Here is a 15,304-nt window from a genome sequence, read left to right as displayed (position 1 = left end):
CCGCTGTTGCAAGCCTACGCATTCTCTATGCGATGCTCGTCCAGATGCGACAAACTTTGTCATCGAGCGGTAGTGAGGGGGGTTGCGTCCGAGTCCCTCGCCTCCTAGCGATACTCGCTCAGGCTGATCGCCCATTCTATCAGACTTATTGCAACAAGCACCCGAAGGTTTTTCGTGATAATTATCGTTTGAATCGGCACGTTTTTGACTCCCTTCTCAGCGTTTGCGAGTTGTATATTGCAGAAACTGACCGCAGCACGAGAGAACTACTTGCTGTCACGTTGAATTGGATGACTACTGGTTCAGCAGTACGTGTCCAAGAGAAGAACTTCAAGATCGCCTACGCAACATGCCAAAAGTATCGCGTTCTTGGTATGAAGGTCGGCATCAGTGCTCTACAACATCTTATTCGAGTACCAACTTCTGTGAGCCCAGAATTTGCTTCGAGCTTGCCTCATTTTAATCAAGCATTGTGCGCAATTGTTGGCGTACATTTTCAACTAATGGTTGCAGAGGAGGATGCAGATCGCTTTCGCTCACGGAAAGGGACCACGTCGACTAATGTGCTAATAGCCAGCGACTGGAATTTGCAGGTTTCATATGTCTATGCTGGTGTGGAGGGTAGTGCCCACGATTCATCTGTGCTCTCATTCAGTGGATTTATGAGGCAAGTACCGGTAGACTACTATGTACTAGCAGATGCAGGGTATGCATTAACGAATCAAGTTCTCACCCCATACAGAGGCGTCCGCTATCACTTAAAGGAATGGTGTTCAAGTGGATGTCGGCCAAAAAATCCGAAAGAACTATTCAACTTAAAGCACTCTCCAGCTCGCAATGTCGTCGAGCGACTAATTGGCGTTCTTAAGCGCCGCTTTCGGGTGCTACGACAGGTCAACGAGTGTGAATTGGAAGTTGTCAAGGTCACCGTCTTTTCGTGCTGCTGTGTTCGCAATTTCATCCGTCAGGTTGACTCAGCTGATAATGGGGAAGGTTTTCCTGGGGAAGCCAGGAAGATGACGACGAAGACATTATACAGTTCGACTTCAATACCGGGTCAACATGGCGCGATTATATGGCACATCAAATGTGGTCGGAGTATAAGCGCTTTCTGGGAGACCAAAACGGCATTCGTATACGTGCAATTTCCAGTTAATGCATTTTCGATTAGATCGTGGCTGCGTTGTGCTTCCTTATTCAGAACCTGAGCCATTCGGCAACATATTCTCGGCTTCAGATGCAGCCTCCATTTGCTTGATACGTTTTTTAAAGATCTCCTCACTCGCCTTGCACGCAGCAATGAAAGCGTCTGTAGCGCAATCAGCGGTAAGCAAATCATTGGTGGCATTTGTTTTGGCTTTCGCTCTCCCATCTCTTAATCGATTGACTTTGTTGGAGCATTGCTGGTGGCATGGAGTCGGTTCCGCATCGTCCTAATCGTTGCTGCTGTCGCCGCTTGGGTGGCTTGGAATCGTTGAACCAGGAGTAGCCCCTGCTGCTTGCTTTGCTGTAGTTGCAACAAAGTCTGCAAGCGATCCTCCGCCTTCTCCCGTAGCCACCGAGTCTCCAGCAATTAAAGCACACACATCCACGTGCGGGAAGCCGAAACATTGTAGCATGCGGGAGGTGGCTTGAGTATTCCCGTCGACCGATTTAGCCAGATCTTCCCAGACACTGGGATCGAGCGACACTTTGTTCGTACCAGGCTCAATACCAACGCCTCTAAGACCACTGACAAACTGATACGTCTTGTACTGAGCCATGAGGCGTTGATACTTTGATTGGCATTTTCCTGAGCATACGTTTGATAAGCACAGTACCGACAAACCCTAGAGAAAATGGGTGAACTTACCTTGCACATCGCACTTAAAACGTGCCGTCATCGCATCGTCAATGCTCTTCCACGTCTTCTTCTTCGTGCTTTTCCCCGCTGCCCCTCCCCCTCTCGCAGACAACACAAGCTCGAGCAAGTGCTTCTCCAAATCCAGATTCCATGCGAACTTCATGAAGTGGGGTGCTACTTGAGATCTTTGTCCTGGTCGGCTATTTTCGAAATGCGCGACCCTTCACCACATAATCATAATACGGCTTATCACAGATCACCTTTTAGGTGAACTGTGATAAGGCACATTATGTGGGGATAATGCATATCAGCAGAAAACGTGTTTGTTCGGCATAACGTGCATTATATCGCCAACAAACACGGTCCAAGTAGCTTAATTAGGTAAAATGAGAACTGTATTGTTTGTAAATTGATCTTCCTCCTAAATCTGCTAAAACTGTTTATCATCTATGAAAGGGGTTGACAGCGACTGGGTGTCAGAGCCCCGCCAATATGCACGTCTCTAATTGATAGAAATATGCTGCTTTCTACGAATAGGATCTTTGGGTAGGTGTGGACTACTCATTGTGGTGGCCCAATTCAATGTATCCATTGGTGTGACTTACACCAAAGTGAGGAAGTATCTAAAACTTTTAACAGATATCTTATCTGTTAAAAATCACAAGTGGCTTGTAGCCACTTGTGCGTGTAACCCCGTTACACCATCCCCCTTTAAGGTTAGACGCGCGGGGGCCCCGCACGTCAATCTCTGAATTGACCATTCGTCAATTCTCCACGTTTGGAGAAGAAACCCGCGCTCATACAACGATGAGCGCGCCCCAAGAGAAGAAGGATTCAAAGGCGGTGGGGAGTCGTCACTCCATCGATGACTACTTCGAGCGCCAGAAGGCGAAGTATGGCGACGTCGTCGACTTTGGTGACGACGATGAAGACATGGAGGACGAGAAGGACTCGTACTCTAAGCGCAAAGGCTTAGTGTTGAGCGAGCCGCTCGATCCCCACGCCGGGAACGTCCGCCCGCGTGAGGGGGACGAATCGGACGCTTCGAGCTCGAAGCGTTCGTGAACCGAGAACGATACCCCACTCGCGTCTGCTGAGGCTCTCAGTTCTCCGCGCGCCGCACCTGCAACGCGTGATTCTAAAGCTTAAAGCTCTCCGCGCGCTACGCCTGCACGTGGATGCCGTCCGCGTCCGACGTCACGGACCGATATGGGAACTCGGTACCTCCGAATGAGGTGCCGTTATAGGTATGCAGCGCCATCAAGAATGACGCCGTGGCTGCCAAGTTGCACTTTGATGCGGAGGCGCATCAAAGGCGCGATTACTACATCGGACGCTTTCATGAGCTCCGATGGTTTCAAAGCAAGAAGACATCTTCTCGCAGCAAAGTGCCCGAATGGCAGGCACTTTGTCAAAGCTGGAACGCCTTTGTTGAGAACTTCAACAAGAGGCCGAGTGCTTACCGTGATCGGATTAAGCAAGCGCGTGATCGCTTCGAGACGTACTCGAAGCGTGGAAAGCTGGAGCAACTCCACGTTGCTGCGGAGGAGGCGAATGTGCCGTGCGCTGTGCCCGAGGGCTTTCAGTGCACGAAGTGCTTCCCAGGCGCGGTCCGCTTGAGCGACCGCGACCTGAACGGGTACACGTCGTTTCGTGTGCCCGAAAGTCTCAAAGAGCTCCGTGCTAAGTTCTTAGCACGTGAGGGTTCGGGCTCTAGCGATGACCGCAGCGCTCGCACTACTTCCGCTGCGCCAGCGCGTACTGCTCCTCGTACGCCCTCACCATTTCGGGAACGTCCTCCAGCAAGACGTTCCGCGGCTCCCATGTATCTTGATGGGAGGAAATCCTCTCCAACGAATACGAAAACGAGCCCCTTGAGGGTTCGTTTTCGGGATACTATGGTCAACAATCCGCTCAACAATCCAGCGGGTTGAGCCGCGGGCGTCACGGATCGGCGGTGGCGGGGGTGGGAACACGCCCCGGGTATTATCAGCCCCGGGCTGATCAGTATGCCCCTCTCCACGACCGGGTGACCGCCGTGGAGCGTTTGCAGGGCGCTGAGTTCGCCGCCCTGAAGCAGGAGCTGGCGAACCAGAAGGCTCAAGTCGCGGCGGTCTCGCAGACCGCCTCGAATATCCAGGTCGAGTTGGGGGACCGGATGAAGGAGTTGCTCCAGCGCGTCCGCGCGCTGGAGGAGAGGCTGCTCGTCGCCGAGGCCAAGTCCTCCGCTTCTGCCTCGGCTCCTGCCGAGGCTTCGGGTCAGCCGAGCTAGATGGCTCGTGCTGCAGGTACGGCTTCAGCCGCCCGACGTAAAAGGTCGGATGGAGGCGCATGCTAGACGGTATGTCTAGCGTGTAAGCGTTGCCGTGCCAACACAGTGAACGGCCCGATGAAGCGCGGAGCAATCTTACTTGCTCCGAAATCCGAAACTGCATGTTTAAGCAGGTTTTGAGTAGCTCACAAAACCAATGAACAAACTTTGAATTCATTTGTGTTGCCTCTGCCCACATTGTCTGCGTTCCGCTTCTGTTGATCAACAGCAGCTGCTATTGCATCCTGGACAAACCGGATTACGGCTTGTCTTTTGGTGATGAAGTTGATTGCATCCGAGCTGAAGTCATTAAGCTCGCTCTCCGCTAGATGTCCGGCCTCTGCGTGGTTCTTCGCGGTGTCTGCGCCCTGCGCAGACCCGTGGTCTTTGTCCTTGTTGTTGGAGGAGTCTGCGACCTGCGCAGACTCATGCCTTTTGTTCGTTGTTGCAGCTGACACTGTGCAAGTGTCAGCGGTTTTCTGCGGCTGCTGTGTTGCAGTCGTAGATCCTCCCCCAGTTAAAGTGGGAGCCACCACTCCGAGTAAGCTCGGCAGTCGTGGATGCCGCAGGGCATTCACGTAGAACGGTGTATGCCTGGATCGGACAGAGACCCGCGCTTCACAGCGCACCTGTGGCAAGAAGTGTTTACACTTCTTGGGAGCCAGCTTTCAATGTCGACTGCGGATCATCCGCAGATGGACGGTCAAACCGAGCGCGTGAATCGCGTGCTCGTCGATATTTTGAAGAGCTACGCTCACTCGATCCAATACTGGAGCGAGTGCTTATCGATGGCAGAGTTTGCCATCAACAACTCAGTGCATGCCTCGACCGGGCATACACCGTTCTACGTGAATGCCCTGCGGCATCCACGACTGCCGAGCTTACTCGGAGTGGTGGCTCCCACTTTAACTGGGGGAGGATCTACGACTGCAACACAGCAGCCGCAGAAAACCGCTGACACTTGCACAGTGTCAGCTGCAACAACGAACAAAAGGCATGAGTCTGCGCAGGTCGCAGACTCCTCCAACAACAAGGACAAAGACCACGGGTCTGCGCAGGGCGCAGACACCGCGAAGAACCACGCAGAGGCCGGACATCTAGCGGAGAGCGAGCTTAATGACTTCAGCTCGGATGCAATCAACTTCATCACCAAAAGACAAGCCGTAATCCGGTTTGTCCAGGATGCAATAGCAGCTGCTGTTGATCAACAGAAGCGGAACGCAGACAATGTGGGCAGAGGCAACACAAATGAATTCAAAGTTTGTTCATTGGTTTTGTGAGCTACTCAAAACCTGTTTAAACATGCAGTTTCGGATTTCGGAGCAAGTAAGATTGCTCCGCGCTTCATCGGGCCGTTCACTGTGTTGGCACGGCACGGCAACGCATACACGCTAGACATACCGTCTAGCATGCGCCTCCATCCGACCTTTTACGTCGGGCGGCTGAAGCCGTACCTGCAGCACGAGCCATCTAGCTCGGCTGACCCGAAGCCTCGGCAAGAGCCGAGGCAGAAGCGGAGGACTTGGCCTCGGCGTCGAGCAGCCTCTCCTCCAGCGCGCGGACGCGCTGGAGCAACTCCTTCATCCGGTCCCCCAACTCGACCTGGATATTCGAGGCGGTCTGCGAGACCGCCGCGACTTGAGCCTTCTGGTTCGCCAGCTCCTGCTTCAGGGCGGCGAACTCAGCGCCCTGCAAACGCTCCACGGCGGTCACCCGGTCGTGGAGAGGGGCATACTGATCAGCCCGGGGCTGATAATACCCGGGGCGTGTTCCCACCCCCGCCACCGCCGATCCGTGACGCCCGCGGCTCAACCCGCTGGATTGTTGAGCGGATTGTTGACCATAGTATCCCGAAAACGAACCCTCAAGGGGCTCCTTTTCGTATTCGTTGGAGAGGATTTCCTCCCCATCAAGATACATGGGAGCCGCGGAACGTCTTGCTGGAGGACGTTCCCGAAATGGTGAGGGCGTACGAGGAGCAGTACGCGCTGGCGCAGCGGAAGTAGTGCGAGCGCTGCGGTCATCGCTAGAGCCCGAACCCTCACGTGCTAAGAACTTAGCACGGAGCTCTTTGAGACTTTCGGGCACACGAAACGACGTGTACCCGTTCAGGTCGCGGTCGCTCAAGCGGACCGCGCCTGGGAAGCACTTCGTGCACTGAAAGCCCTCGGGCACAGCGCACGGCACATTCGCCTCCTCCGCAGCAACGTGGAGTTGCTCCAACTTTCCACGCTTCGAGTACGTCTCGAAGCGATCACGCGCTCGCTTAATCCGATCACGGTAAGCATTCGGCTTCTTGTTGAAGTTCTCAACAAAAGCATTCAAACTTTGACAAAGTGCCTGCCGCTCGGGCACTTTGCTGCGAGAAGAGGTCTTCTTGCTTTGGAACCATCGGAGCTCATGGAAGGGTCCGATGTAGTAATCGCTCCTTTGATGCGCCTCCGCATCAAAGTGCAACTTGGCAGCCACGGCGTCATTCTTGATGGCGCTGCATACCTATAACGGCACCTCATTCGGAGGTACCGAGTTCCCATATCGGTCCGTGACGTCGGACGCGGACGGCATCCACGTGCAGGCGTAGCGCGCGGAGAGCTTTAAGCTTTAGAATCACGCGTTGCAGGTGCGGCGCGCGGAGAACTGAGAGCCTCAGCAGACGCGAGTGGGGTATCGTTCTCGGTTCACGAACGCTTCGAGCTCGAAGCGTCCGATTCGTCCCCCTCACGCGGGCGGACGTTCCCGGCGTGGGGATCGAGCGGCTCGCTCAACACTAAGCCTTTGCGCTTAGAGTACGAGTCCTTCTCGTCCTCCATGTCTTCATCGTCGTCACCAAAGTCGACGACGTCGCCATACTTCGCCTTCTGGCGCTCGAAGTAGTCATCGATGGAGTGACGACTCCCCACCGCCTTTGAATCCTTCTTCTCTTGGGGCGCGCTCATCGTTGTATGAGCGCGGGTTTCTTCTCCAAACGTGGAGAATTGACGAATGGTCAATTCAGAGATTGACGTGCGGGGCCCCCGCGCGTCTAACCTTAAAGGGGGATGGTGTAACGGGGTTACACGCACAAGTGGCTACAAGCCACTTGTGATTTTTAACGGATAAGATATCTGTTAAAAGTTTTAGATACTTCCTCACTTTGGTGTAAGTCACACCAATGGATACATTGAAGTGGGCCACCACAATGAGTAGTCCACACCTACCCAAAGATCCTATTCGTAGAAAGCAGCATATTTCTACCAATTAGAGACGTGCATATTGGCGGGGCTCTGACACCCAGCCGCTGTCAACCCCCTTTCATAGATGATAAACAGTTTTAGCAGATTTAGGAGGAAGATCAATTTACAAACAATACAGTTCTCATTTTACCTAATCTAAGTCACTTGGATCTGATTTGAATTATATTTGTGAATTCAAATATAATTAACTCAAGTAATTACGAAGTACTTACGCTTCCTCATACACGTAGCGCAACGTGTAAGCTAAAGTAGTGAGTAAAGTTAGACTTACTACAACGGGGTGCATCATGTCCGGCTTCATGCTCATCGCTACTCCCAGCGTCGTGTTCTTCACCGCGTTCAGCATCACGTCCAGCACCACGGGCATTACGTCCATCACAACGGTCAGTATCACTGACAGCGCCACCTCGTCGTCACAGCTGGTATCACTTTCAGTTTCACTTGTCGGCGGGGTTTCTGATGTGCCCACGTCAATCACCGCCCCAAGCTCTGTGGTCGCCGCAGCCTCCATGTTGTGTTTCTCCCCAAACAGACTCTCCATTCTAGCGAATTGAGGGCACATTTTGTCGAGCTTGGCAGAAATCGAGAGTCCAGCTTTCAGCTCCTTCTGGGTGAGAAGGAGCTGAAAGCTGGACTCTCGATTTCTGCCCATTCCCGTATCGGAGAGCTTGGCGTTCAATATTCTCTTGAATCTACTCTTGTACGTGTTCCATCGGCGCTTCATACTCGCTGCAGACAAAAAATTCAGTCCTGGCGTCTTGGACGTCATGTACAGGTGCTCTGCCAAATGCTTGAAGGTGTCGAGCTTTGTCGTCTTTGCACCCACAGCCCTCTTCTTCTCGCAGCCGTGGATCATGGCACGATTCTCCATCCAGCAGACGAGAATCAGGTAGTCTTCGCGCGTTAGGTGGACCTTGGTCTTCTCGGTTTCCTCGACTGTCTTACGTATCGTTCCCTACAAGCTAGACATAGATGCGCTTAGATGTGTGAGGCAGCAAAGGAACACGAGTGGCGGGCTATTCGTACTTGCTGCACGCAGGCGAAAGGTATGTTGCCGCGGCTGCCTTGTCCTTCCAAGCGTGCGCTGCGCGGGGAAATTCAAGACTGAGGGGAAACTTGCCGTTGCCGATGGTCGACCTTTCCGACCATTTCAGAAATGGTTCACCCAAACAGCTGAACCATTCTCAAAATGTTGTCCGCTGACCATAAAAATATGGTGACCATTTCGGTCGGCCAAGTACGTGAAAGCCACCCTACATTTTATTTAGAGGAGCTACAGCGGTTCATACGAAACGCTTTTCCTAAAGTAAAATGGTAGCGTTGTATCAACATGTGGTCTTACATGGCGGGGAGCTGCTCGCGCCACAGAGAAGCGGAAAGCCCAGTGTTGCAGGAGCCGCTCGTGCACTCACAGACGAAGCTAACGAGCCGTTAAACACGTCCAACAGAGCCGTACCGGAGTAGCAGTAGCCGGCGACGTTACCTCGGTGTCCTGAGAACCAACGATGCGCCCGTTATGTTAAGTAGGAAGAGGTGGTGCGACTTACCTACGCCTGGAGGTCGATTTACTACCGTCTCGCATTTTTATGTCTTCGAATTATTTTATCTCAGAGATCGATCTAAGACCTAAATCCGAGCGACAAAATATCTTCAAACCACAATAAAACCCAACGCAATACATGTAAGGTAAATCATATTGTGGTTTGAAGATATTTTGTCGCTCGGATTTAGGGCTTAGATCGATCTCTGAGATAAAATAATTCGAAGACATAAAAATCCGAGACGGTAGTAAATGAGATCCCGCCAAACAAATTGACGCTTATCTACATTTTGACGTTTTCGAGATATCGGCGTTTAAAGATGTGCCATTCATGTTCGCACTTAAATGAATATCGGAGAAATGGGCTTTTTAGTTTTTATGACCGATAAAATACTTGACTGGAGCTCACGCAGTCCAAGATTAGATGGAGGGAAGGCGGGAGAAGCCAGCTTCCAGCGTGGGCGCCCGTGCACCGTCAGTCGATGATGCGGACTCTGCAGTCGCCTCCTCTAGCTCGGACGACGTGTTGAGCGCCGATGAAGGCAGTGACTGGTCGGGGAGTTCGCCTATTGCTTCTGTGGTTGACGATGGTGACTACGAGACGCTAAGTGTCATTTTGGTTCAGTGAATCAAAATGACACTTAGTGCAAAAATCAAATTTTGCGGGGCTTATAAAATGTGTTGGAGGCCAAAAGTTCGTCCATTGAAGCAGCATAGTTGTCCAAGAATAAAAAACCAAAAAAAATATTTTGCTCTTTTAATTTTCTCTGGAGATACGTTTTCGACTGGCCATTACAAATACTTCCACTACGTATTTTTGGGCAACCGATAGCTCAAAATGACCACAAAATATCGGGCTCTAACGTGATATGGCTGGTTACAAAATGAATCAAATGTAGATAAGCGTCATTTTGTTTGGAGGGGTCTCAAATCGACCTCCAGGCTTAGGTAAGTCGCACCACCTCTTCCTACTTAACATAACGGGCGCATCGTTGGTTCTCAGGACACCGAGGTAACGTCGCCGGCTACTGCTACTCCGGTACGGCTCTGTTGGACGTGTTTAACGGCTCGTTAGCTTCGTCTGTGAGTGCACGAGCGGCTCCTGCAACACTGGGCTTTCCGCTTCTCTGTGGCGCGAGCAGCTCCCCGCCATGTAAGACCACATGTTGATATTACGCTACCATTTTACTTTAGGAAAAGCGTTTCGTATGAACCGCTGTAGCTCCTCTAAATAAAATGTAGGGTGGGCTTTCACGTACTTTCGAACACGGGTGACCACGGCACTCGGCCAACGCGACGAGCGGTTAGTTCGATCTCCTTCATCAACCACACCATCGGTCAAAAACAACTTGTACCAACGTTGCAGTGTTCGCACGTTAGGCCAAAATATATCGCTAACATACTGCATACAGATTCCATACACATGCATAAGAAAAACAGCTCGTCAACGGTAGTCGGGAGAGTGCATGCTGCACTTGTGCACGATGAAGGTTTTCGGAAACTGCGGTACTTCGACAGATCGGCAGCGCGATCTGCCGACCACTCGTCAAGTGTCCAGATGTAAGTGTCCAATTGCATATTATATATATATATATAGCACGGCATTATAATCCGTACACAGCCATCGCGATTTAAAATAAATCAGCCCGAATTGCGTTTTTGGATCGGCAATTCGACCACAGATAGCGTAAATCGAGATCGATATCGAGGCTGGTGAAAATAACTTGGTCGAGTTAGTGGCCATCTGTTTTTATATCGGGCGCCAGATATTATAATTCGGGCAAAACACTAGGTGAAAACGACAAACGCATTGCAAAGCATAATAATGCATGATCAAGTTCACGATCTACTGCTAGAGCCCTATCTAATGCATTTCGGGGATTAATTGCTGCCGTTCGATAGCTGTGCTGTGGGAACGGCTCGAAGGTGGTGGATACCACGCCGGTCTTCTGCATGGGCCATAACATTTTGCTCGCGTCGCTGGATCCAGGCATCCGCTTCCTCTCCACTTTGTGCGCCTCCCCAGATGCGGAGCGGCAAAGCGTGGCCTGCAGAGGCGCTAGCTTGATCGCGTCGACGACCTGCAGCAAACAGTTGATGGCCAAGCTGCCATCGGCCTAGACTTAGCAGCTTAGCAGCTCGTGCCTACAACGAACACAAGCTGCACGAGTCAGTTCATTGACACCGTTTAGCTGCGCGCGGGGCGCGGGTGCCAACAGGCGCTTGAAGATGGCGTCCAACTGGTCCGCCACGAGCTCGTAGCGGCCGTTGTCCTGGAGCGCGAGGTGCACCTGCTCGTTGAGCCCGCCGGATATCGCCGAAGCCGCCGCTGGACTCGGCGCCCGCCGTCGCCAGCGCGTGGAAGAAGGACGCGATGTAGTCGCGCGACTCCTGCCCCCCCCCTTTTTTTTTTTTGACGATCCGCTGTGAGCTGCGTGGGGTGGGAGACGCGACTTGTGGAGAGTGATTGTCAGATAGAAAATGACCGGCCATATCATAATACCCCAGTCAGAAATTATCTGACTGGGGTGATATTTTGGAAAAGGTTTGGTCATTTCATGGGCGCTCAAGTGGTCATACTTTATGCATCATTTGCTAATTCTGACCCCCCCCCCCTCTATTTGGACATCCATCTTAGGCTCCCATGTTTGCAAACACGGTTAGGGAAAGAAGCATACTGAAAACAAGTAAGAAACCCCAAATATGGCCAAAGATGGTGAAATATGTCCAAACATGTTTGGCTTGTGGGACGGGTGTCATCGTCTGCAAATCCGCTACAAATCCTATGGGTCAAGGTGAACTACTGCTGCCAAACGTAGATCTATCGGTCGTTAAAGCCCGCTTAAGACCGACCCAGCGTTGAGCAGGGATTCGTAGCACCAGCCAGGACCATGGGGCTGACTGCGGGTTGTTCGTGGCTCTTAAATGCCACGGGGGTCGACTTAGCTTGAGCTTCTTGCTAGATTCGAAAGTCGTTTCACCCCCTCCGACTGAAAACATGGACTGTACATTTTCCGTTTAGCTTATTGTAATGGTACTGTACAATGATTACCACAGCGCGCTTACCGCGCGCTGAGGTAATCATGGGCTCTGCTCAGCGGCCAGAAAAAGGAGGTGGTCAGCACTCTATCGCCTTGTACGAAGCATAAAATGCAAAAACGCTAGTGTTAGAGAATAACAGGTCTTTCTCAGCGTCTTCCACTACTTGTGTCGAAACCCCACCTCAAAATGATAAAAACTGATTGAGTTATGAGGCCGCACAGGGTGGTCCTATAATTTTGACGCGCACTGTACAGCGGTTTGTACTGTACAGCGAGCCGATATCTCCAACGACACAACACCTGTTTCCTAAATCCCAGCGCAGAAATGATCTGCAAACGATCTGTTTCTAAATCCCCAGCGACCGAACATTTTAGTCAATGACAGTGGATTCCGGTAGCACTCACTTCTCAACAACGGCTCAAGCCCCCACAGCCGTAGCGAAGTCTTATCCCATGCGTGTTCACTACATTGCATTGGCGGTCGCGATCTTCGTTGCCAGCGCTGGCACCACCTCGACCTCGACGGCGTCCTCCCCAGTTGTGGTCCGCGGCCTCACTGACCTGGACGCTTCCTCACCTAAACGGCATCTGAGAACACACACGACTATTGACGCTGAAGAGGGTGAAGAGAGAGCGGCCTTTGGTATCAACCTCTTTGATGACATGGTCAGCGGCGTGATGAAGAAAATAGACGATATCAGCGACAACATGCACGTGATGAATCTGCTCAACGGCTTAAAGAAGGAAGGAACGCGCCTGGACGACGCCTTCAAGGCACTGGAGGTGGGCAAGGTGGAAGGCAATCTTCTCGCGAGTAAGGAGTTCCAGTTGTTGGATAGATACGTGAAGATGACCGATCATAAATACCCCGAGGAGGCTCTCGCCGCGGCAATTACGGTCAACCTAGGCGGTGATGTCTTCTCGCAGAAGATGGCTGAGGCAATGAAGAATCCAAACACCAAGGAACTCGCCGCATCACTTGAGGCAGCGCAACTTAGTCGTTGGTCGAGGGAAAATGACACTCCAGTCAAGGTAATGCAGACGCAGAAGCTGGATAAGGTTACAGATGGGCTCTTTGATAGTCCTCAGTATGCTACGTGGTTGAACTACCTGAAAGCTTACAACGAAAAGAACCCCAAGAAGACGATGACTCAGTTGGAAACCTTCACGGAGACCTACGGAGGAACGGGTATCGTTAAGATTGTGGGTACATTGGATGACAGTCTCAGCGCCACGAAGTTTAAGGACGAGATGTTGACGAGCTTGCTGGACAAACCATACCACCCAGCTATGGCAACGTTTTTGGGTAAATTAGATGACGGTCCCCAGGCAACGAAGTTTAAGGACGAGGTAGTGACGAAGTGGCTGGCTGGTCCAGATCACCCAATCAACATTTTCGAGCGCCTTAAACTTAACGAGGCCGGAGATAACATCTTCACGAATCCACTGTTGAAAATGTGGACCGATTATCTGACGGCGTTCAACCAGCGGTATTCGTTCGCAGAGACGACGATGATCCAGACGTTCACCAAGGTCTTCGGCGAGGAGAAGCTGGCGACAATGATTCAAGCGGCCATGAAAAACCCGGAGACTAAGCAGCTCGCGAAGAGTCTGCAGAGGGCTCCTTCGTTCAAGGACTGGATGAGTCTGCAGAGCTCTCAAAACCCGGAGACCAAGCAGCTCGCGAAGAGTCTGCAGAGGGCTCCTTCGTTCAAGGACCGGATGAGTCTGCAGAGCTCTCCTTCGTTCAAGCACTGGACGTCCTAAACCAAGACCCCGGCCGTCATCTACAAGAAAGTACTGAAGCTGGAGTCCGAACACTGCCATTTGACGAGCATACCATAATACGTACGACGAGCAAGGTTTCCTCATTCAGCCCGTGAGATACGGAAGCACTACCAAATAGATCCGTACTGTATTGTGTTTCAAACCTCGAGAACCGTAATGTATTCGTGATGAAGATCCTGTAGTGCACTCCGCAAACATGTACCATATACAACCAGCTAAGTAAGTGTAGTTTGCATACGCGTTAGGCCCTGGGATTGCCTCCATATTAGCTACGAATTATTTGTCCGATTCCATTACTTAAAGTAGTAACTGCCTCATAGTTATCTCTCCATTATGGAGGACGATGCGCGCAGCCATCAGAGGCACCCGTACCAAGTGCAGCGAACTTGATCTAAAAGCATGTTCAGATGTCTCCCAAGAAGTGCATGTGGGCTAGAGAGAGCTACAGGTCAAATCCGACTAACTCCACCAACACGTTAGTAGTTTTGACGCTAACAAACAATTTGCAAACGCTAGCGTTTGCTATACCAGTGTTTGTACGAACGCTACAGCAGATAATTATTTAACAGGAATTACTTCGAAGTATTATAATATACGAGGTATAATAGCTATTAAGTTAAGCTGATGACCCGGGTATACGCAAAGTAGATGGATAACGAAGAAGTTGCGGCAACTTGAATCGAAGTGCACAGCAGAGCTCGCAAATGTCGATATTCGGGTTACCCGCCCCGCCCGATCGCATCTCTTAGTTCACCTCGGGTACCCGCACCCGCCCGACACCGCAGTTCGGGCACCCAACTTATTCGGCCCTGACAAAAGACAGAGCCACTCAAACAAAGTGTGCAAAATATTGTGAGTTCATCTTTAATTGACCTACTCCAAGTCGATGAGATCGCTATTAGATCTCACTACCAGAATATCATCTAGCATCGATGGCTTGAGGGAACTCCGCGATTTACACATTACGGTTCCCGCAGTGGAGAAATTGCGTTCTGATACCGCGCTTGATGTCGGAATGCACAGCGGACTATACAGTATCTATAGCAAAGGCAGGCAAGCGGATGTACTGTAGTACAACATTATGTATAGACTCGGGTATACCTGCACCCACCTGAGGATGATTTCGGGTACCTGCACCTTACGGTACCCAAAGTTCGGGTATACCCGGTCGGGTAAGCATTTTACCCGGGTTCGGGTACCCGATTGCGAGCTCTGGTGCACAACGCTCACCTTGACACAACCGCAGGTTGTATATTGTATCCGCTCTGCCAGGGTCATGGGACACTTGGAGATGGCCTGAAAAGGTAGCCTTCCGGCTTTGCAATACAAACAAAACCAGCTAAGACGGAAAGAGGAAGGAAAATGCAGTTTGTTGGTGCAGTCTGATCTGTCTATTAGTCTGCAACAACCGAGAAATCGATCAGTGGAAAAGTGCTATGATTACCTGCCAGGATTGCGGGACACATTGTGGTGTAGCGGGATCCGCGAAATCTGGGAGATCGCTAGATCCAACTTCCCAACAGCGCCCGGACAACGACTAACGGAGGG

The 15,304-nt window shown here is 51.5% G+C and overlaps 3 protein-coding genes across 3 annotated transcripts; 1 reads left to right on the top strand and 2 right to left on the bottom strand.

Annotated features, from left to right (window-relative positions):
* Positions 1 to 1,433: 1,433 nt before the first annotated feature.
* On the bottom strand, positions 1,434 to 2,006 carry IUM83_13068 (uncharacterized protein; the record flags this gene model as incomplete). Its single annotated transcript, XM_067937726.1, has 2 exons — positions 1,434 to 1,792; positions 1,853 to 2,006. 2 exons carry the CDS (start codon positions 2,004 to 2,006, stop codon positions 1,434 to 1,436), a joined length of 513 nt encoding a protein of 170 aa, XP_067795804.1.
* Positions 2,007 to 7,595: 5,589 nt separating this feature from the next.
* IUM83_13067 (uncharacterized protein) lies at positions 7,596 to 8,243 on the bottom strand (the record flags this gene model as incomplete). The annotated part of the gene is made up of 1 exon (XM_067937725.1): positions 7,596 to 8,243. The coding sequence occupies one exon, from the start codon at positions 8,241 to 8,243 to the stop codon at positions 7,596 to 7,598; it is 648 nt and encodes a 215-aa protein (XP_067795800.1).
* A 4,178-nt stretch (positions 8,244 to 12,421) lies between these two features.
* IUM83_13066 (putative secreted RxLR effector protein) lies at positions 12,422 to 13,735 on the top strand (the record flags this gene model as incomplete). Its single annotated transcript, XM_067937724.1, has 1 exon — positions 12,422 to 13,735. The coding sequence occupies one exon, from the start codon at positions 12,422 to 12,424 to the stop codon at positions 13,733 to 13,735; it is 1,314 nt and encodes a 437-aa protein (XP_067795799.1).
* Positions 13,736 to 15,304: the final 1,569 nt, after the last annotated feature.

This window comes from Phytophthora cinnamomi, assembly GCF_018691715.1.
Source record: "Phytophthora cinnamomi strain GKB4 chromosome Unknown Contig19, whole genome shotgun sequence".
NCBI lineage: Eukaryota > Oomycota > Peronosporomycetes > Peronosporales > Peronosporaceae > Phytophthora > Phytophthora cinnamomi.
This window is presented reverse-complemented; position numbering and strand designations above follow the sequence as displayed.